Source organism: Limanda limanda, chromosome 17 (assembly GCF_963576545.1).
Source record: "Limanda limanda chromosome 17, fLimLim1.1, whole genome shotgun sequence".
Lineage (NCBI taxonomy): Eukaryota > Metazoa > Chordata > Actinopteri > Pleuronectiformes > Pleuronectidae > Limanda > Limanda limanda.
This window is the reverse complement of record NC_083652.1, coordinates 4,522,491-4,543,809: the sequence shown is the minus strand read 5'-3', so window position 1 is coordinate 4,543,809 and position 21,319 is coordinate 4,522,491. Positions and strand designations below refer to the sequence as shown.

General features: G+C 39.8%; 2 protein-coding genes across 2 annotated transcripts; both read left to right on the top strand.

The window, feature by feature from the left end:
• The first annotated feature begins 443 nt into the window (after positions 1 to 443).
• Positions 444 to 4,412, top strand: mpv17l (MPV17 mitochondrial membrane protein like). The gene is made up of 4 exons (XM_061090213.1): positions 444 to 1,081; positions 1,423 to 1,493; positions 2,256 to 2,285; positions 2,645 to 4,412. Exons 1-4 carry the CDS (start codon positions 775 to 777, stop codon positions 2,858 to 2,860), a joined length of 624 nt encoding a protein of 207 aa, XP_060946196.1. The 5' UTR covers positions 444 to 774; the 3' UTR covers positions 2,861 to 4,412.
• A 2,611-nt stretch (positions 4,413 to 7,023) lies between these two features.
• Positions 7,024 to 19,448, top strand: LOC133023237 (nuclear distribution protein nudE homolog 1-like). Its single transcript, XM_061090212.1, has 9 exons — positions 7,024 to 7,208; positions 7,883 to 8,017; positions 9,152 to 9,305; positions 11,980 to 12,128; positions 13,088 to 13,224; positions 13,386 to 13,658; positions 14,590 to 14,675; positions 15,609 to 15,751; positions 16,348 to 19,448. Exons 2-9 carry the CDS (start codon positions 7,932 to 7,934, stop codon positions 16,394 to 16,396), a joined length of 1,077 nt encoding a protein of 358 aa, XP_060946195.1. The 5' UTR covers positions 7,024 to 7,208; positions 7,883 to 7,931; the 3' UTR covers positions 16,397 to 19,448.
• The last annotated feature ends 1,871 nt before the right edge of the window (positions 19,449 to 21,319 follow it).

Sequence of the window (21,319 nt, the reverse complement as noted above, 5' to 3'; positions counted from 1 at the left end):
TACAATCACGTGCTCAATTTATTCTAAATTAATATAATAGTAAGAGTGTGTTCGTGGGTCTTTAAACATTTGAAAGTTTAGATCTTGGAGGTCCCCAGCTCTTTCGAATGCTGAGTTCACCGTAATGTTTCTGTGCGCCACTGATCTCACAGCGCTTGGACTGGCTGGACGCGCAGGAAACCGCCGCCGGTGCATCATGATGTCAGCGGCGCAGCTAGACGCGGACGCACATCTGAGCAGCCCCGGGACCTTCCCTCGGATTAGCGCTTGAGCCGCAGGATTTACCGGAGAGGTGCCTATAATTCACCGAGTCAGGGCAGACGGGAGTGATCCAGTTTCACTTCATGTTCCAGCGGAGCCGCAAGTTTCTTTATTAATATCATTGCGGGACGCATTTTGCGCACGTGACTCCGGGACTTTCCATACTTGACGCAACACTTTAGAAAAGCCTTGACCGAGTGACCGAAGTGGAGCAAGGGCAGGTTGTACTCACGGCGCAGTTTTTGGAAACTTTTTTGGTGGAGTCTGGTGTTCTCATTAGTCATCTGAGGAGTGGCAATGTGTGTAATTCCTGCTGCCAGTGGACACGTCTAATCCCACCCCCGATTACAGCGCACAGATGGATTGCTTCGTGCCGGCCAGCCGGCTGACACCAGGGCCCGGTCACTTTTATTTGACCGCTATGCTTTTGTGTTGATTGCTGAGTTAAAGCAATTCAGGGGCAGTTCAGCATCATTTGTAAGCGGGTTCCCGGTTTCTCCTCCCGGTGCCGAAATGAGGAGAGCTGTGCTGAAAGAAGCCGCCAAACGATTCCCCTGGCTGGCCAATGTCACCTTGTACGGCTGCTTATTTGCCGGAGGTGACCTGGTCCATCAGCTCATGGCTCAGAACGAGCGCTTGGACTGGAAACACACTCGTAACGTGGCCATCGTGGCCATCAGTTTCCATGGAAACTTTAATTACTTCTGGCTACGAGCCCTGGAGAGGCGCTTCCCTGGAAAGTCTGCCGGGATGGTTTTGCGCAAACTGCTGCTGGACCAAAGCTTCGCGTCACCTTTGGCCACCAGTGTCTTCTACACAGGTGAGACTGTGGCAATCTCACATCTGAAGTGTTAATGTCGAGGTTTCATTGAACCTTTTCCTATTCCATGATTAAGCGTCAAATATTTGTATTCTTCTTTATAACTATGACAACACAACCTCAGGAGGATTAATTGTAAGGCTAACTGTGTCACCTTGCACTCAGAATCAGAGAGATGCGTTAAGAAAGGCAGAAATCTGGGGATATACTTTACAGACTTACAGGTAGTGAGGTGATGCAGATTTATCTCAATCAAACATCATATTGGCAGACCTGAGGAGTAAAACGAGTTGTTGGATTGTGCGTAATGACGCACGGATGGTTATCTGTCTGTTCTGCAGGGGTGAGCGTCTTGGAGGGTAAAGATGACATCTTAGAAGACTGGAGGGATAAGTTCTTCAACACCTGGAAGGTAAGAAAGGCCTCGGCACACAGTGGCGGCTGCTGTTGCTGCTGCTGCTCCTGACCAGATTAGCCTAGATTGTACCGCGGCTGCAGGCACGACGCCAGGGAGCAAGCGGGGTAATTTCAATCGAGACCTCAGCCAGAGGATAAAATAAGTCAGCGAGTTCAGGACGTTTTTAAGCTGAATTCCTGCCAAATCTATAAAGCTCTTCAGTGTCATGCTGCTGCACGGCGGTGTGATCCTGAGTACACACATATTTTACAATAACAGTAGTTTCGAAGGCAGGAATAGCACATTGTCTATGTCTGAGCCAAAATAGACCATCAATACAACTTATTTCCCCTTAATTAATTAACATTCATTGTTTCAAGAAATGTATGCAATCATCTATCAATTTCTCAGAGACAGAAAACCATTTACTCAACTTCTTATTTAAATCGGTGCCTCTTTTTTATTTTTGCTGTTTTCAATCAACAAATACGAAAATTAGAGGAAAAACAAACATTATTCCTTACGTATGTCTGCATTGCAGTGATACCAAATGATACCAAGTATGAGAAGCCAGAGGAGTATGAGCGAGATAATAAACAGTAACAATTTTTAGCATGTTCCTCTGTTTAAAGGGGGAGGACACAGTTAATTTCTTTAGAAAAATGGTTCCCACATTCAACATATCCAGTATAAACTGTAATTATCTTTAATGTGTATCTTCATTTGGATTCTGTTGAGCCCTTCAAAACACTCATCATGTCCTGTTTTCACTTTCAGACTGGACTCATGTACTGGCCTTTTATGCAGGTAAATGTCAACTCAGTTTTAGTGTTTTGTGGACATTTTCTGCATTTCTTACCTCAAGTGTTTTTCAAAAATAAGAGATTAGAATAATTGTTGTGACTTAAAGAAAGTGTACAAGGTAAAATTATCCAAAAGTAAGACCACATTTTCCTGAATCCCAGTGACAAGCCTAAATGTCATAACTGATGCAATTCTTATTCAACAAGGACACATTCATAATTGCTTCTTAACATTAGAAAATACTTTAAATGATTGAAATAATTGTTTTGATTTCAGCTATAAAAGATCCTCAGTACTGATCAGTAATGTTCCCACTGCGTAACCTCAGGTGACCATGGTTCTGTTCTCTTCCCTCCTGACAGCTTCTGAACTTTGTTCTGATGCCATTATACATGCGAACGGCCTTCATGGGCTGCTGCGCCTTCCTCTGGGCCACCTTTCTGTGCTTCTCGCGGCAGGACGGCGACGGCACCGCCACCGTCGCTCTGGCCTTTGTCATGGATCCCCGTAAAACATTGGAGGAGATGCGTGAGGCCCGGCTGGCCCGAAGAAAGCATAGGACCCAGAAGGAAGACTGAAGGAAGGAGGAAAATAGGGTCACCACGTCTGTCATTCAAGCCTTTGAGCTCAATAGCAAGACAGAAGGCGTTTTCCCTCTTGCTAAAACCAGCATTCGCAAAGTGAAAGTGTAGAGAGCTGAAGATTATCTGTTTTTTATGTCACATACACTCGAAATGTTTGACTGATATGGATTTCGAAGACCACTGTAGAAGTAAATATGTGGAATTCCCAAAGTACTGGAAGCACTGGACATTACTACTTTTGCCCCTTTGAATACTCACATTGCTACATCACAATAGGGCAACATTTGGTTTCAAATGGGATCAACTTGGACCAATGGACTTCTCATTTTAAAGGGTATTTGAGTAGGGATTAGGGACTGCGGCTGGTTGTAGTTTATGATGGTTTTAATGTGAACCTGCAGTGAAGAGCCTAAGATCAGATTTACGGGCTCACTATTTCTTTACACTAGTTGTGCCTTCTTTTGGTGATAAGACCACTGCCCGCGACCCCTGGTCTACGAGCTGATGGCTGACTGGTGAGCGGCCACCAGTTGAAATCAATGCACAGAGATTTATATCCCAGTGCAGTCACTATAAATATATATGCTTTTATTTTGGGATGCACTGATGTATCAGACCGACAGCATAACACAACAGGCTTCAAAACCAAACCAAAACCTTTGATGATAATATTCTGAAGATATCAAGTGGTTGATTAGAGGAAAGGTCAGGATGTCATCAGAAAAATTACAAGAGCTTCACCGAAGTTGTTGGCTATTGCTACTTAACATCAGCAACTCATTTTTACAAGTCTTACAGAATTTTTTAAAATCCAGGATCAAAATGTATTCTTTTACTCTCTCATCGCTGTCCCCATCAATGGAACTCAACCCCATTTGTTTGTGCAGAATATACAAAAGAAATGTAATATTGAGCTTTAGTTAGGAGGCTGGTCTGTCTCTGGTTATTATGCTAATAAGCTCACCACTAGCTGACTGTAGATGGATTTTAGTATTAACAGACATGATAGTATACATCTTCTTATCCAACTCAATTCCAATTTATATATGCAGCAGTAAAAAAGATTATAAGTACATTAATGACATTTTGAACTTTCCCATCGAGGATGATGCTACACTTAGCACTACCAGTAAAAGGGCTCATTTTGTCTAACTACAACAGGATATTTGTCGGTGCATCCCACTTATGTTGTCTGTCCTAATTTTAACCTGTTTAATCTGTTACTACACTTTCTCAATCCTGTCCTCTTACTTGAATGATCACAAAGGTTGCCATCAGCCCAGAAACCTTATCATGCAACACATTCAGTTACCTGCACCAGACCCATTATTTACCTTCGCGTAGATATTAATTAGTGAAGTTGGAAGATTTGTGTAGTTTACTTCTGTTTATCCAAAAGAGAGTGAAGAGAGTTTCATATTTAATTGCTGCATGTACAATAGATACACAGTTTTATGTCATTGGTGTATAACTCTGTGTTGTACATAATATTTATGGATATCTGTTTTTCCATGTTCAACACGAATATAAAACCTCAAATAACATTATTTATTGTTCAGAACATAGTAATATTGCAATATAGTAAGATTTTTAACTATTTTGTTGCTTCTGTATTATTGGACTATTCTGTTGAGTGAAAACTTGTATGTCCAATTTGACATAAGGACTGGACATTAAAAGTGATGAATAAATCAGAGTCAAACACTTCTCTCTTGTTGAATAAATGTGATGTTACTGCTGGGATTATTTTGTCCGGGAAATGGTTCAGGCATAAACCACAAAGACTGTTGAACTGGTAAGGCTGAGTTACCAACTGGTTAAAGATTCTCCAAGAGTCCCAGGTTAACTGCAATTAACCATTGTAAATATTCATTAATATGCAAATCATAAAAATTACTCCACTGAAGTAGAATATCCACTCTGATGGGTCACACATTCTTCGTGTGGATCTGATCTGTGTCAAATTTTTGTTTTATGACCTGAGCCGTTTTAATCTATATTGAGCTTGTGAGCTCAAGACACAAGAGAGATTATCAGTGAAATGTCAATAAACTTTTGATGTTATGCCAAAGATGTTACTTAAACTTAAAGAAACACCCCACATTTCAAATTTGAACGTAAAAAGGCAGATCTGATATTCCCCTTCTAAAATGACACATAGCCTAAAAATTACACCTTTTTCTTATGCTAGGATTTTTTCTTGTAAAAAGACTTTATCCTCATGATAATATGACCTTATTCTCAAAATCCCAGATTTTTCTCTTCAAGTGGCCCTATTACTCTGCCATATCATCGCAAGTGATACCAATCTTGTTTTTTATTCCTGTTTGAAAAAAAGCATACAAGTTAAATTCTAAGCAGTGAAATATACCTATATCCAAAATTAATGATATGGTCGCAATGTCACTCTGAAAACATGTGTATGAAACAAGACAGATTGGATCTGTGTGTATGTGTGTGTGTGTGTGTGTGTGTGTGTGTGTGTGTGTGTGTGTGTGTGTGTGTGTGTGTGTGTGTGTGTGTGTGTATACGGCAGCTTTATGCTCTGGTGATGGTGTGCATGGATTAACCAGGATCAGATAGGCCTGACTAATCCCTCTGAAAAGGACAGAGTTGATCCAGTGTGACCTCTGACACCACAAACAGGAAGTTAAATTATCCAATCAGAGCCAACGAACGGGTCAGGTGCTGTATAACTGAAACGTAGCCACTGTACTTTACATCATATAAATGGCCAGATGCAGAAGAGGAGTAGGGGCTTGAGAGGGAGCACTCTTTCCTGCATTAAGGTGTAATACTTGAGAATAGTAATGCGCAGCTGTGGCTGAGGAGTAGAGCGGTCGTCCTCAGACCTGAAGGTCGGCAGTTCAATCCCCAGTCTTCCCCATCCGCATGCCGAAGTGTCATTGGGCAAGATGCTGAACCCCGAATTGCCCCCCCATGGAACAACAAAGTCCTGCTAATAGATGCACTGTATGAATGTGTCTGTGAATGTAAAACTGTACTGTAAAGAGCTTTGAGTGGTCATCAAGACTAGAAAGCGCTATATAAATATAAAACCATTAACCATTCATGCAAAATGATATAGAGGAAAGGAGAAGAGGAGGGGCATGAGAGGGAGCACTCCCTCAGTCTTTTTTGGTCATCTTGCATCTTTGTTAACTTTGTGTATCTCTTTTTAGTAGATTTGTATCTCAATTAAGTTGTTTTGATTCATTGATTCATATTATTGGAATAGTTTTGTCTTTCTAGTTGTTTTTATTCTCATTTTTGAATTTTGTCTTTATGTGAAGATTTCATGTTTCTTTATGATCATTTTGTCCGTTGTTTCGTGTCTCTTTGTGGTTGTTTTGAGTGTGTTCATGATCATAATGTTTTTCTCTAAGGTCATTCTTCCCGTTTTTACAGTTATTTTGTATCTAATTTTGGTAAAATTGTCTTCATGTTTCTACTTTTTTCAGAAAATATGTTTGTTTGTTGTTTTTGCTCCTGTGGTTATAATGTGTACCCTTTATTCTTCCTGCCTTTATAATTACTTCTTTCTCTTTTTGGTAATTTTGTATTAATTTTGTGTGTCTCTTTCTGATTGCTGTTGTGTCTCTTTTAAGTCGTTTTATGTATTTGTATATTGTTTTGTGTCTCTTTGGAATGGTTTGTGTGTCATTTTGGCTGTTTTCTTTCTGGTCTCTGTAGGTAAAGATATGCCATTTCCCCTCTATAATTGTTTTATGTCTCATTTTAATCGCATTGGGTCTTTTTATATTTGGTATTGTCTCCTAAGGGTGCTTCTCTGTCTCTTTTCGGTGGTTTGGTGTCTCTCTGATGGTTTGGTGTCTCTCTGTAATTGTTTTGTGTCTCTTTTTTGTTGTTGTCTGTCTCCGTTGTCCTGTTGTGTCTCTTTGTGATCGGGCTTTTCAGTCACTAGTAATCATGGTCGTTTACTTATAATCCATCAACACGTCTGGAGTCGACTGTGAAGATTATGCAGATATTCCTCTACACTTATATCACCTCTCTGATTGGATAATAACTCTGATCCCGCCTATCACTATATGATTGACATACAATGGACCAATGGCATCGGTGAACCAGGCTGTCGTTAACTCATGATTGGTGGACTGCTCTGCACCATATGAATGGACGCTTGTATTGTTCGACGTCGTCCCGAAGCTTGAGCGAACTTTACCGGATCAAACTCATGCAACACGTTTCTTTCTCTTCTTCTTCGACATTTAACTCGAGCGAGAAACTGCTGGTTTGTGAAACCAGCGCCCGAAGGAGGTCGAGGAAAAGGAAAACAACTCGTTCACGCCACGTTGAACGAAGTGATCTGCAGCTGAGAGTAAGTTACAGCTGTTTGTCTGAGCTGGGATTTAAACGGTTAACGCTAAACTCCGTTAGCCCAACTAGCTCATCTATCTGCACTAAGAAGCCGGCTAAGGAACATGCTGACTTCTTATACCGTGTTCCTACAGGTCTGTTGTGAATAGTTTGAGCTAACCGTATCTAGGGTTCATAAAACAGGTGTTTCTAATGATAAACCCCATGAGGGTTAGAGTTTCCCGTTATCTTCTGCCTTAGGGTCCCGTTGTTTTGTTGTCGCCAGACTTCATGTTAATCTTGTATTCACTGTGGATTGGGTTCACTTTTTATCGCATCTTACTGATTTCAACAATGTGTTTATGAATCGTTAGAATAAATAATTTAGTTCGTCATACATTGTATATTCAAGGACGCGTTATTAAAAGTTGGTTGAAACTCATTCATGTGATTTTACCGTTATCTCTCCCATCTAAGCGCACTGCTGCAACCAAGGTCTAAAAAGCTGGGATTTTATCTACAGAGTTAAAATAAATAAATACAGAGTTAATTGTTGTTTCACACATAGGCCAAATTAACGTGAAATTGCAGGAAAGTCGTCTGTAATCACGTCCTGCCATAAGTAATGTTATTCTATTAAAAACAGTGTAATGTTGACAGTAAACGTCTAAATGTCTCGTTTCACTGGAACCCTAGATCAGTGTTGGTGCGTCACCGGAGAGTCAACTCTCCACCTGGCCCGGAGATGGGGGATCCAGAGCCTCCTGAGTTTGGGTCCCTGGAGGAGGAGCTGGAGTACTGGAAGGAACAAGCTGTCAGGCACCAACAGAGGTGTGGTTCCCCCCGTGTTTATGTTTGTTTATTTATTTCCCCCGTCACCGTCAGTCACTACTCTTCCTGGGACACCCACACATTTTCTGTACTAGTAATTCAATACAAGAGAAACATCAACACACAACCACATCACTTTTACGAACAAAAAGACTCACAACTCAACAATACAGTGACTAAAAAGCATAACCAACATCAAATCAAAACCGCCCTATCCTATTATAGCTCATTATTAAGGAATTATTTCATAAATCTTCAAGATCAACAAACAACTAAATCCTATAAAAAGTAATGTAGTGCTCGGCAACAAATAAGGTGTTATTCATGTCTTATTTTCTAAACTCAAACTTTGTGAATTCTAGGCAACCTTTGCCTGTTAATAATTGTCCTCTGTATTAAACTAGTTATACATGGAGGCAGCAGGCAATGACCTTCGAGTGTCTGGGAAAAAATTATAAATCACTATAAACTTACTGGTTGATGTTGATAGATGAGAATATGTTTTCACTCACAACTTAAAAAGTCTTAAATGATTTAACTCTGTACACATTATAAAGTTATATATTTGTACTGCATCGTGATAGGAGAATACATATTTCCCTACCTTCCAACACAGTCAAAAAATATTTTCAGACTTTCCAAAAATTACATCACAAAGGCCCTTAAGTCCTCCAGATGACATTTTAACTGTTATACAAGTTAAAAAAGTTAATATTGTGCCAATGAAATAACAACTTGTTGGCACAACTTTGAACCTTCCAGTGCCTCTTATTCTCTGTAGTAAATTCTTGAAAAAATAATGAGTACTTTGTATTCGCTCTCCATTTCAGTTTGTAGAAATATGAGCCGTTGAAACTCCTGAAAGACAAACTATAATGAACCCTGAGGTGTTTTCCTTTTAAACACTTTTCTGTGGTATTAAGACTTTTGTATAAAATCCACGAAGGACAGATCTTCTTTCAGTGGGAAAATGGTCAGGTTGTGTTTTTCATCCAAACACGTCTGGTTTAGACTTGGTCATTTTGTTCTGTGTGAGATTTGTTTGCCAAATTAATTATGCTAACAGAAACGCTGTTGAAAAGAAAAGAATAACATAACACGTGATTTTTATTTTCTGCATCTGTGTGCGATCAGTGCGGAAGAAGTTCAAGAGGAGCTGCAGGAGTTTCAGCAGATGAGTCGTGACTACGAGGGCGAGCTGGAGACGGAGCTGAAGCAGTGCGAGGTGCGAAACCGCGAGCTGCTTGTCGCCAACGACCGCCTTCGTATGGAACTAGAAAACTACAAGGTACATTACCCACATTGCAGCGTAACAAATAAACAAGAAGTTGAAAATAAAGACATTTAAAGCGTAGATATGATACACAGAGAAAGTTATCAGAGCTCAAACTCTGAGAAAGATGAATAAACAAATAAACCTTTGAGCTGTGGATGGTTAAATAGTTTGGGAATAAAAGCAGTTCTGCCTCACTGCACTATGATAGATGGAGTAGTCTTGTTTCTTAAGGATTTGTAAAGTTGTTCAAAGCCAACTGGACTTTCTTTCGGTTCTCAAAGACATGTCACCTCTCATCTCAAAGGCCTCTTAATTTCTCATTGACTAAATGGAGGTTTCAGGTATTTAACCTCTGTAGGTCTGTTGAGAGTTGTTACTTTAAACAGGCAGGACACAGTTTGGCCTTATTGATTGGGCAGTGCACATTGAAGATGACAGAAGCCTCAACACACAGACTCAAATTGAACAATGCATACTCTTTGACTCACATCACCCACTGGAACACAAGCTTTGCGTCATCAGAACCTAGCACTGCCGCGCACAAAACATACACACAAGGACCGCATGCAAGGTGAAGGATCAAAAACCAATCGGGACAAGAACTAGAAACAATGTAGTGATTCCATATGTTACTGAATTTTCCTTACAAGCGCCATATACATGTACATTTAAAGACCAGCAACACCCAAAGACAGAAGCTTGTTCACCGAAAGATTAAAACACCCAAAGACAAATGGAACAATGTGGTTTATGCAGTCCAATACAATAAGAATTGACAAGACCTAAACATCAGGGAAACAAAACAACCAATATACAAACTCAACAGTTCACTTAGACTCAAGGACGTCTTTACTTCTAACCTCCTTGCTTTCAGAAGCATCTCTAATGCAAGTCATTGCTTAATTTGCTTTTATAGCTTTTACTGAGGCATAACGCCCCTTATGAGGGTTGTCCAGAGGTGCAAAGTTATTTTAATAACATGGAATCAACTGACTGCCTGTTTAAAGTGGATCTGACTGGTTATTTCCCTATTCATCAGCTGATATTAGTTGCATTTCATAGCTCCTGTTTGCCTGTGATGAATAGACTCCATTGGTGCTCTTGTCTGAACACATACACACACACACACACACACACACACACACACACACACACACACAGAGGACTTATTCAGTGTGGGAAAAAGCAGCTGATGCCTTCTGCTTGGTCTGTGTCTGGAGGGGATGGGAGTTCTTCCATCAGACTGCAGTAATGTCACAGTTCAATCACACCATTTTCTCTCCTAACAAAACAAGTTTATCTTCCTTCTGAGAACAGATACATTAACTGCCGTTAGGCTGGAATGGTGCATACATCACAAAACAGTGCAGATCATGAAATTGTAATGTCCTTAATTGAATGAATCCACATAATCTCAGCTATATTAAATTTCAATCTACGAGGTCTGAATTTTTATTTGGACCCGCACCAAACTGATTCATAGATATGAGTCCCCTTAATGTTTTTTCTTCATCAAGAACCCTGAATCATGTCTTGTATTGTTAAAAAAGGGCCATCCCTCTGTCTAGATCCACGACAAATGTCTTTGGACCCATTGCAATCTTTCCAAGTTAAACAATTATAAACATATATTTATTCAAATATGCAGTTAAGGAGACTTGTGCTCCCTGTCAGCGCAGTAAACCAGCCTTATCTCAGACAGCATGCATGTCCAGTATGCAGAGACTTCGTGGAATTTTGCTCTAACATGCTGAAGCTTGACACAGTGTCGTGCTGTGTGATGCCTGTTCTTGTGCGAGCCTCAGTGTCTCCTCTGAGATTGGCACAGACCATAATTTACCATTATAATATAAATAATTGCAAATGTCCGGCACTCAGAGTTTTCACTGTGTTAAACATAATGCAGTAACAGAGTGGTAGTAATTCCACACGTTCTCCGGGTCCAGACAGTGAAGCTAATGTGGATGTGCCTGGAACCTGTTAGTCTCTGGATTTACCAGCAGAGGGTGAAAAATAAGTCAGTTTCTATAGAAGTCTATTAGAAAATGATTCTAAGTCTCACCTGATTTAACGTCAATTATCATTTTAGTGAAGAGGTTATCTCTCAGTTTTGGTTACTTTTGGTTTCCAAAAAACCAAGATGGCGCTGGACAACATGTCAAACTCAAGGCTTCAAAACGACACAGTGGGTTGACACATTGTCCAAGACATCTGAGAGATACAGTTTAAAGTTTATATTGATCAGATAACTAGTCCACTTCGCATGATGTCACGTCATAAAAGACATCAAGATGCAATGCATAATTCAATGTTTACTGCATACCATAGGACTGTAGACACGACCAGAAGCTTATCTAGATTGAAAAAATATCATTATGGGAATGATGTCATCATGACATCTCCATGAAATTATGTCACAGTCTAGTATTTCAAACTTAGATCAACCTATCATTTCTCATCACATGGTATGAATGAACGACATCATTGTAATATAAAAAACTGGGGTTTATGCAATACCTGATATCATCTCCGGTCTGATGCTTTTCTTTTGACTTTTGGTTCAATTTAATGTTTAGATGCTTTGAAGTTGAAATCTATTTACCTGAATTTGATCGTCAACTCTCTTCCTCTTCTGTGTTCTTTATCTTCTTTTCCCCTCCTAAAACTTGGGCTGGCCTCCTACCAGGAGAAGTATGAGATGCATCACTCCGAGGCCTGTCGGCAAATCTCCAGCCTGGAGGGCGACCTGGCTGAGACCACGGCCGTCAGAGACCAACTTCACAAATACATCAGAGAGCTGGAGCAGGCCAACGATGACCTGGAGAGAACCAAGAGGTCAGGAAGCGCACATAGTGTTAAAGGACATTTTTCGTTATGTACTCTACCATAGAAAAAAAAATGTGCTCAAGTTCTGAACAAAAACCACTTGTTTTTCATAGTCTGACTAAATGGCTTTTAGTCATGACTGTAGAGAGAAATCAGGCCAGTTGTTGACTGTGTTACTCCCTTTGCTGTGAATAGTGCAGTTTTTTTAAACTTCTTTTTAAGTTTTAAGGACACATTGTCTTTGTACAAATCAGGAAAAGCCCAAACAATATATAGCCTCATGTATTTTCCAAGATCATCGATGTCCTGATCTGCTTTTGCTTTCATTCACCCATTCACACACACATTCATACAGTGCATCTATTAGCAGCACTTTGTTGTTCTATGGGGGGCGTTTCGGGGTTCAGCATCTTGCCCAAGGACACTTCGGCACGCAGATGGGGAAGTCTGGGGATCGAACTGCCGACCTTCAGGTTGGAGGACGACCGCTCTACCTCTTAGCCACAGCCGCCCATCTCTGCCTATTTGAGCAGAGGGAAATTTCCTATCATCCCCTTCGCTTGCACTGTTGCTGCACTATTGCTACCGGTGGTTTCAGCCCCTCCACCACCCCAGCATCTACCTGCAGGCTCCAGCGTGAGGTTACAAGTGTTTGCTCATCCCTCCCATCATTCCTGTGTAATCACATGGGGGATTGATTAAGTTGGAGCCCAGACCCCAAACAGTAAACCTGTTCTACCGCTGCATAAAACATGCTTAGAAAGCATAATAATTCATAATTTTTCTTGATAAATTCTGAAATCACCCACTGAACTGTTGAGGAGCTGACAGGAATTAAGAGCTGGAGTATCTGCAGAACGTGCAGAATCCACATCTGGTCATTTGCCTAATAATGACGAATTTCTAATACACAGAATCATTTCACATCATCCACTGACCTCTCAATGTTTTTGCCCGGTGTGTTTCAGGGCAACCATCATGTCACTGGAGGACTTTGAGCAGAGGATGAACCAAGTGATAGAGAGAAATGCTTTCCTCGAGAGTGAGCTGGACGAGAAGGAGAATCTCCTGGAGTCTTTTCAAAGACTGAAGGACGAAGCCAGAGGTAGACAGATTTAAAACACAATACCCACAAGTCCTAATATGACTTTTACTGCGTGAGTCTGATTCCTGGCTTAAAACTTAAAAATCCTTAAAAAACTATTTTCTTCAATGTCAATGAAGAAAATGACAGTGAATGTTACTGTGTGTGTGTGTGTGTGTTAGACCTGAGGCAGGAGCTGGCAGTGCAACAGAAACAGCAGGTACAGGAAAGGAAGCCTTCTCTCACCAGTGTCGTCAAAGAGCCTCCATCTTCTTCCTCCACCTCCTCCTCGGCCAGGCTGCCCACCCCTCCTCTCACCCCTCCATATAAAGGAACTGAGGACAAAACCATGTCTCTGCCCTCTAACCAGCCCATCCCCTCCGTCACCACCACGCCGTCCAGACCTCCAGCCCAGTCTGACTACTTCACCACACCTCCGCCCTCCAGCAGCAGAGGTCAGTTCATCAGCTGCTCGGGAGGGAGCCAGTTTGTGTTTGTGTTTTTAAACTACAACGTGGGAAATATAGGTTAGCAGCCAGATGGCACAATGTGTTTTGATGCCATGGACTGGTTCACTTCGTTGGAACACTTGCTCTCAGGCTGCAGGGAAACCATCTTTACAGTCGTCACCTTGAACTTGTTGCAATCTGTGCTGCAGTTTTCTTTATTACTGCAAACAATGAGAAGCACATTTTATTACCTACACCAAGGAGGTTAAGTCTTCATCTGCGTTTGTTTGTCTGTCTCAGTGTGAGATAGCAGGATTGAGCAAAAACAACTGAACAGATTTTTATGAAACTCAGGGTTCAACCTTTAAAATGTTGTTGTGGATATGGATCGGGGGGGCATCTAGGACTTTTTCTTTCCACTTTCTTCAACATTGCGAGATAGAAAAACTTTCAACCTTTTTGTTGATTTCTCAGAAAATAATTAATGGATCTTCTTTTTCTTAAATATAGAATTAACCAAATATTATTTTCCAGAAGATCTAATCAAATCAATTAATAGTTTAAGTTTAATAGAGAAAATTAAGGCACATATTGAGCCAGGAGTATTATAATGTAATGCTAACATAGCACAGGATTCCTAATCTAATCAATTAGTTGATTACAAAGAAGATTCTGGTAATGGATTAATTCTCTTTTTTTATATCAATGTGAAGTGTCTCTCTGGACTGAACTGTCAGAATTGAGAGATGCAGTTTCGCTCTGTGTAGTGATGGAAGGAGACCAGGATTCATCCACTCAAATTTAAAATGTTTATTTTCACTGCACTCTAGTGGAGGATGCATGTCCTAAGGAAACAGCAGGAACAAAATGACACCAGTCAGTACTGTAGATTTCACTTATATACATTATGGACTGATCAGCTGGTTTGTGTCTGCAGGTGAAAGCCTTTCAGCGACTCCTCTCACCAGCTCGGCGAGAATCTCGGCCCTCAACATCGTCGGGGAACTTCTGAGGAAAGTCGGGGTGAGAACGGCTCTTGTGATTTTTGACCCAGTGCTCTCATGGACATAAGAGAACTTCTGTGTTAGATGAACTGTGCTAAATCAACCTGTTCACTCTCTGTGCTTTTTCTCATATGATGACCTGTCATGTGTCTCTGCACATTGCCTCCGGTTATTCTTCTCTGTGGCTCATCAAACAGCACAAACAGCCGCCTCTCCCAGAGCTCAAGAGTTAATTGATTTGGAGAAGCAATAAACTGCAGAGTGAATAGTTGTCGTAATGTGTCCATTTTCCTCGTGTTTTTCACAGTGTGAACAAATCGAACAAGAACTCGGTCTGTGCCCAGACTGTAGTGTTGGGTTACATTCACTGACAAAGATCCTCCTGTCATGTATTTTTACACTTTGAGGCTAAATGCATTTTAATGCTCATGTTAAGCAAAACACACATAATGATTTTATCCAAATATTCACCAAACAAGAAAATACAGAACCAAATGAACATAAAATATATATTTATCTAAAATTAAAGTCTGTCTGGCTTTAATATCTTGAGAACTGTTCATGACATCATCTTGAATAAACAGGTGATCAGCTTTTTGTGCAGCAGCAGTGGCGCCTCTGTGGACAGCAGCAGGTGTTCACCTGCGTAAAAAGACAGAAACAATCTTTTAGACATTTTCATTTAACATTTACTTTGACTTATTGTGATCTATACTGCAGCCAGCCAGGGGCTGATCCAGACACTTTGTCTTCACTCCTGGGGAGCTGTCATGTCGTTCCATCTTAACATACAGTATATGGGCTGGATCGCCATGACATTTTATTCATGGTTCTTTGAGGATAAATCTTAATGACTGGTGACCCTCTTGCGCCACCATGAGGTTGACATTTGCGGTTGTGGAAGGAATGTCTTAAAACAGTTGAACCTTTATTTCCACCTCATTTCTGACAGAACCTTGAGTCTAAGCTGGCATCGTGTCGGGAATACGTCAACGAACAGACAGCTAATCGCAGAGGTCAAGCCGGAGGACAGGGGGCGCCGACGGGCCAGAACTCCTCAGAAACTCCTACTACCAACGGCCTTTACAACAAGGGGTGAGGTGCTCTGTCCTGTAGGGAGCAACAGGTTTAACAGATGTTTACGAATCTATTGGTCAGATGGATAAACATATACATAAGTACGAACCTCCTATCCTTTACGTTCAAGATTATGTCATTGTCTTCATAACGCTTGATGGTGTTGGAGAGTGGCCAGAGAGGAGCAGAGAAAAAAATGTCATATCTCAAAAACTTAAAAATGTACACATTTGGTGCATATGTCTGTAGAAATGTTATCGATTAATGTTTTTTTTGTGTTTTTGTATTTATCTATTTTGAAACACAATTTCTGTACTTAAGTAATCTATTTCAGTTTATTGACTTGTTACCTTGTGCAGATTTTAGAAAAATTATTTGGAGATTCTCTAGGAGATGACATCACAGTTAAAAAACACTGGAGGAACATTTCTATTTTAGAGTTAATGATCACTTGTGTTTATTTTTGATATTCCTTGTTCCCTGTTTGCCATATCTCCTGAAAGCAGCAAATATTGTCTCGTTATTCAAAAGTTTAAATTATTTTGAAGCATGTTTGTGAGTGAGATAGAAGCTGCAGAAGATGCTCTCTGATCGTGTCTACCATGTTTCAACAGGCTGGTGAAGCGGTTAGACTTTGGTGCGGGACACAAAATGCTGCTGTGAAAGTGAAAACATCCTCCACCTCCATCCTCTGAGCTGCTCTCCTCCTCCTCCTCCTGTCCGTCCAGCCCCGAACCCTCAAGCACGTAACGGTACCGTGTCACGCACATTATACTGGTGGTTTCTGCTTCAGGACACAGGACGCTCTAACAGGAAGCTTCCGTGATAAAATGGATGGAAACGTGACTGCAGATACTCTGGGATGTCTGTCACCAGCTCTTTTCAGCACTCGCACTTAGCTTGATATATCTTTTTGGACTTGTGCTGCATGTCACCACCTCACCTTCTTTGTTTGGATTTGCCAAGTATTTTTTTTTTTTGTGCTTGTTTGTGTGTGTGTGTTTCACTCTTAAGGTGTGTCCAGTGAATCTTTACAGAGAGAATTCAACTGTCAGAATTGAGAGATGCATGTTCGCTCTGCGTAGTGATGGAAGGAGACCAGGATTCATCCACTCAAATTTATAATGTTTATTTTCACAGCACTCTACTGGAGGGTGCATGTCCAGAAGGAAACGGCAGGAACAAAATAGATTTATCTTCTATACATTATTGCGGCCTTTTGCTGCAATGTCATGAAATAGTCATTGCTCTCAGTTTTAATTTGAAATGACCGATACAGGAAGTGGAGCATAGATAAATACAGATGGTCAACATGGTGGCTCCTAAAAGAGAAGCCAGAGTGTCTTCACCGATCTCTGGTGGCAAACTGCAGTATAAGTCATAATCCCCACCTCCTTCCATATTTGTAGATGGGACATGTCCAAAACAAAAGTCAAAGATGGTTTCTGTTATAGAAGGTCTATCACACTGGTGTTTGTTTAAGTGTTCGTGTTTCTGCTAAGTTTGTTTTTAACTAATTATTTGATCCCCCGATCGTAACTGCAATGACACTGGTTCCAAATTAGGTCTTTGGCGCAAGATGGCGGCGTTCGTAACCAAGATATTCTGGCTTGATTTCTGAACAGTGGGAAAAAGGGGAAGGGTGTCTTCCATGTTTATTTAGAGCGAGCGACCATCGCTGCCACCCCCTCCCAGCAAAAAAAAACAGTTTGAAACAAACTGCTTTAGACCGAACAAGTCATTACAGTTCAATAATGAACTTTCTCACACGCACGTTTGAATGAATGTTCATATATCTAGTAACAAATAACAGCCGTGATCTCTGTGCTGTTACATTTGATGTTTGTTAAACACAAACTTGCACAGTTAAAGTGTTTTTTTTGTCTGAACACACCTTGAGTGTTTGAGAACAAAATACTGTAAGGGCACTTTTATCTTCACAAAAACAGAGGGTCTTTTTAAATACTACTTTTATATTTATACCACACTGTCAACCAAGGGACAATTTACTTCCAAAGTAAATGTTGTCAAATAATGGGTTTGCAAAATAGCAAGATCTGTTTCAACAACCAAGCGCCACTAATCCAAGTGAGAATGAAAAATGATAATTGTCCCTTGTTTTACTGTTTTGATCCAGAAAATGATCTGTATTTTGATATTTTACAGATAAACTAGTTTCCTAACCCTAGACTGCAGAAGAACACAGACTTTGAATCTGTGTTGTCAGCCAATCTTCTCTGAAGAGGTGATTGGAAGTATGGATGTACCTCCCACTGCCGTTTTTATTTGTCACTGTGGAAAGAATACTTGTATAATGCTCAAAGGGAAATGGACTGAGTTGAGCTAACCTGATACAAGAAAGTAGCAAACACCACGTGTGAACATGATACACTGAGACACCGGTCAAACATGTTTTCTAACGTGCTGTATCTCTCTGGGAGCCTTTATGTTTTTGAAGGATGTTGCTTCACCCAGTGGCCATGAGTGGTCCTGCATCATAAACCTGCCTTAATAAATACAGTTTTCTAACGTTGTATTAAATGTGAAAGGAGTTGCTTATTATGATTATCGTCAGCTCTGTTCTCTGCTCGCTCCATGGTAACTTCTAGCATCATCATTGTTTTGTTTTGGGGGGGGAATATCTCTTCCATGTTAGAATATGAGACATGGACCAGACTAAAAAGTCAAAGTGCATGTTTTTTTTAAATTACCTCAGCAAAGGAGGCAATGACGTATGGATGTATTTACCTCTGTCTCTTTGATTGTAAGCAAAACTAGGCAAAACTACTGGACTGGTTACCATGAAACTTGGTGGAAGGATGAGGTATGGGTCAGGGATGAACCCATTACAGCTTGGTGTGGATCTTGATCAGGGGGTCGATCCAGACACCTTTTTTTTATTACTATCTTTAACATTTTGAGATTGAAGATGTTTTTTTGTTGCCATTTTCAATGTTTTCCCATAGAATAAATCATGGATCCTCCAGAAAAAAAGTCTGACATATTCATGGCAGGGATATCTGAGTGCTTGTGATTGGTTTCAGTTTGATGGAATTTCTGTGACTGTTGGGCCTCAGCACAAGAGCTCTATTGAATCACTTTCTAGTTAATTATTTGATGATATGAAAACAGGGTGAAATGTTATGATTGACAGCTAAGACTCATGATTATACTGCGGCTCCAGTCTATGAACAGTAATGTGCAGACTCTGCCTCCAAATTAACTGTAAAAGATGGCGGCTCACGTATCCAGGATGGTTCGGCTTCACATCTGGATAGTGGGATGAGGTGGAGAGGTCATTGATCCTCTTTGTATGCAGTCATCAGTGGAGCCTTAAACTTACAGTATAATATCAGCCCAGAAGATGAGTACATGATGGTTAAATGGTCAAATTAGTGAATCCACTTCTGTCTTTTCAGCAGTGAAAGTGGTGAACTTATGAACTTCAGTGAAGGCTACTTGTGTTATATGTTTAAAAGAGAAAAGTATGTAATAGAATGAATTGTAGTGTTGTAGACTTTAGCTCTGCTGTAGGGTTACTAATTGTTGATCAGTCGCTGACTCACGTAAAGCAGCAGCAGCAGGTTTCAGTGAAGGTCAGAGCTGGAAAACAAGACTTGACGTTTACTTTTGGCTTTTGTCTTGTGACTCTATCACACCACTTACATGCTCAGATATGAAACAAACTGTTCTGATATGTTGTTTTTTCCTTAAGTTCTGCTTGTGATGCTTTTCAAAAAGCAATAAAACTTGAAATGGAAAAAAAGTCACTCGGTTTACTCAAGTTTATAAACGCAAAGAACTGCGACGACACGTGTTGAGTTTAGCAACAGATTTACTTTCACTTCACTGGTTCACAAAAAGCAGAAAGTCCTGCACAGCACAGCATCCGTTGTACGAATCACCTTAATTAAAATATGGTTTTGTGTTTCTGTGAGGTTGAAATCACACAACTTAATCCCTGGAAAAAATATATGAAACATTTGGTTTACAGATATAATGTCATATTCAGTTTCCAAACAAAATATTCTTAAAACCATTTGAGGAGGTGAGTTAAGAGCAAAGTCAGCTCTAACTTGTGCTTCATGTGTTTCTATTAGATTTGAGACACAAAAATCAGCATCTGATATTTCAATTTGTTTTCTATCAAACTAGATGCCTTTCTCTGTGACTTGAATGTAATGAGAAATAGACAAGAGACTCGGGTTATTGTATGGAATTCTTTATACTACATTGAATAATAAAGTGATATAAATAAATTAAATTCACATAAATTATGTTATGCTATTGTGCAAATATTGAAAAATTCATGGTGACAAACTCAATTTTTATGTGGGAATCCGTCTTTACCTTAGAGATGATTCAGTTTCATTTTTACTTTACAAACCTAATTCAAGGTAAGGAGCTGAAATCTGCAGCATTCATAAATTTCCCTTTGTGCTAATTTGAAAATGAATTATCTCCTTAAAAGAGAACTATTTATTACTGATCAGTGTAGGAACAGATGCTGGAATTTCCCAAAATAGAGAAGTAAAGGACAAACTCCTGCGACCTGTTAACAAGTCTTTGTCTTTCCAGAAGTGAACTGATGAATTTAAATACACAACGCTGTCCTGTCGCCATTCACACATTGGTTGCACTGATCAGGTTTGACTTCAATCTTTAAACAATAAGTGTACATAATAATTTGTGTGTTCATTTTTAAAAGTATTTATTTTTTAGGAGGGGAGATAAAGATTCAGTTCAGATATAAGTCATTGAATGGAGCTACACAGATAATGAGAAAAAGTCTGCTTCATTAGTTTGAAGCGTCATCATTTACGGAGCTTCTGATACTTCAACACAAATCAATCTGCAGCATTTCAGCTCTGAAACAAGAATGAAATATTGCTGACACTGAGAAGAATGTGGACAAAAGAAGAAATTAAAGTTAAAGCTATGTTTTGGATTTTGGATCAATTCAACAAGTTTGGAACAGTTTATCAGTAGTAACAAAACACCCTGAAACAAAAATGGCTGCTGTTATTTGCTTGGTAACAGCTGCTGTGGCTCATGGGTATCAAATTAACCCTTTCTTTCTCAGAAAAGATGATGCCATATATGATAATTTCTAAAATTAGAAAAAGTTGTTTAAATCAACGACTTGAGAGGAAATGTGCATTTTTAGAAAAGAAAAGATCAGGATTCCAAACTAAACAAATATTGTTAAGTTACTACTGAAAACATTCTATTAAATAATTTAAGATAATTTAAAAGAAAGGATTCTTTTTTATATTCTTGTTCCTGCATCTGTTCATTATTTTCTTGAAAAGTTCAGAAATTAGTGAAAAATGTCAGTGCACAAAGGGATCAATGTCACTGCATGAAGATTCTCAGTTTATGATCACATATGATGTCAAAACGCATAAAATCCTGTTATTTGAGGATCTGGAGCGTTTACTTTTCAAATTATTGAAAAGATCAGTTATGAAAATCATTGCCAATTTTAAAAAACCTAAAACTTTAAAAATAATTTAATGGCTAATGTATGATCAGAATGACACGTTGGCATTAATATTTTCAAATATATTTTTCAAACCAAAATTC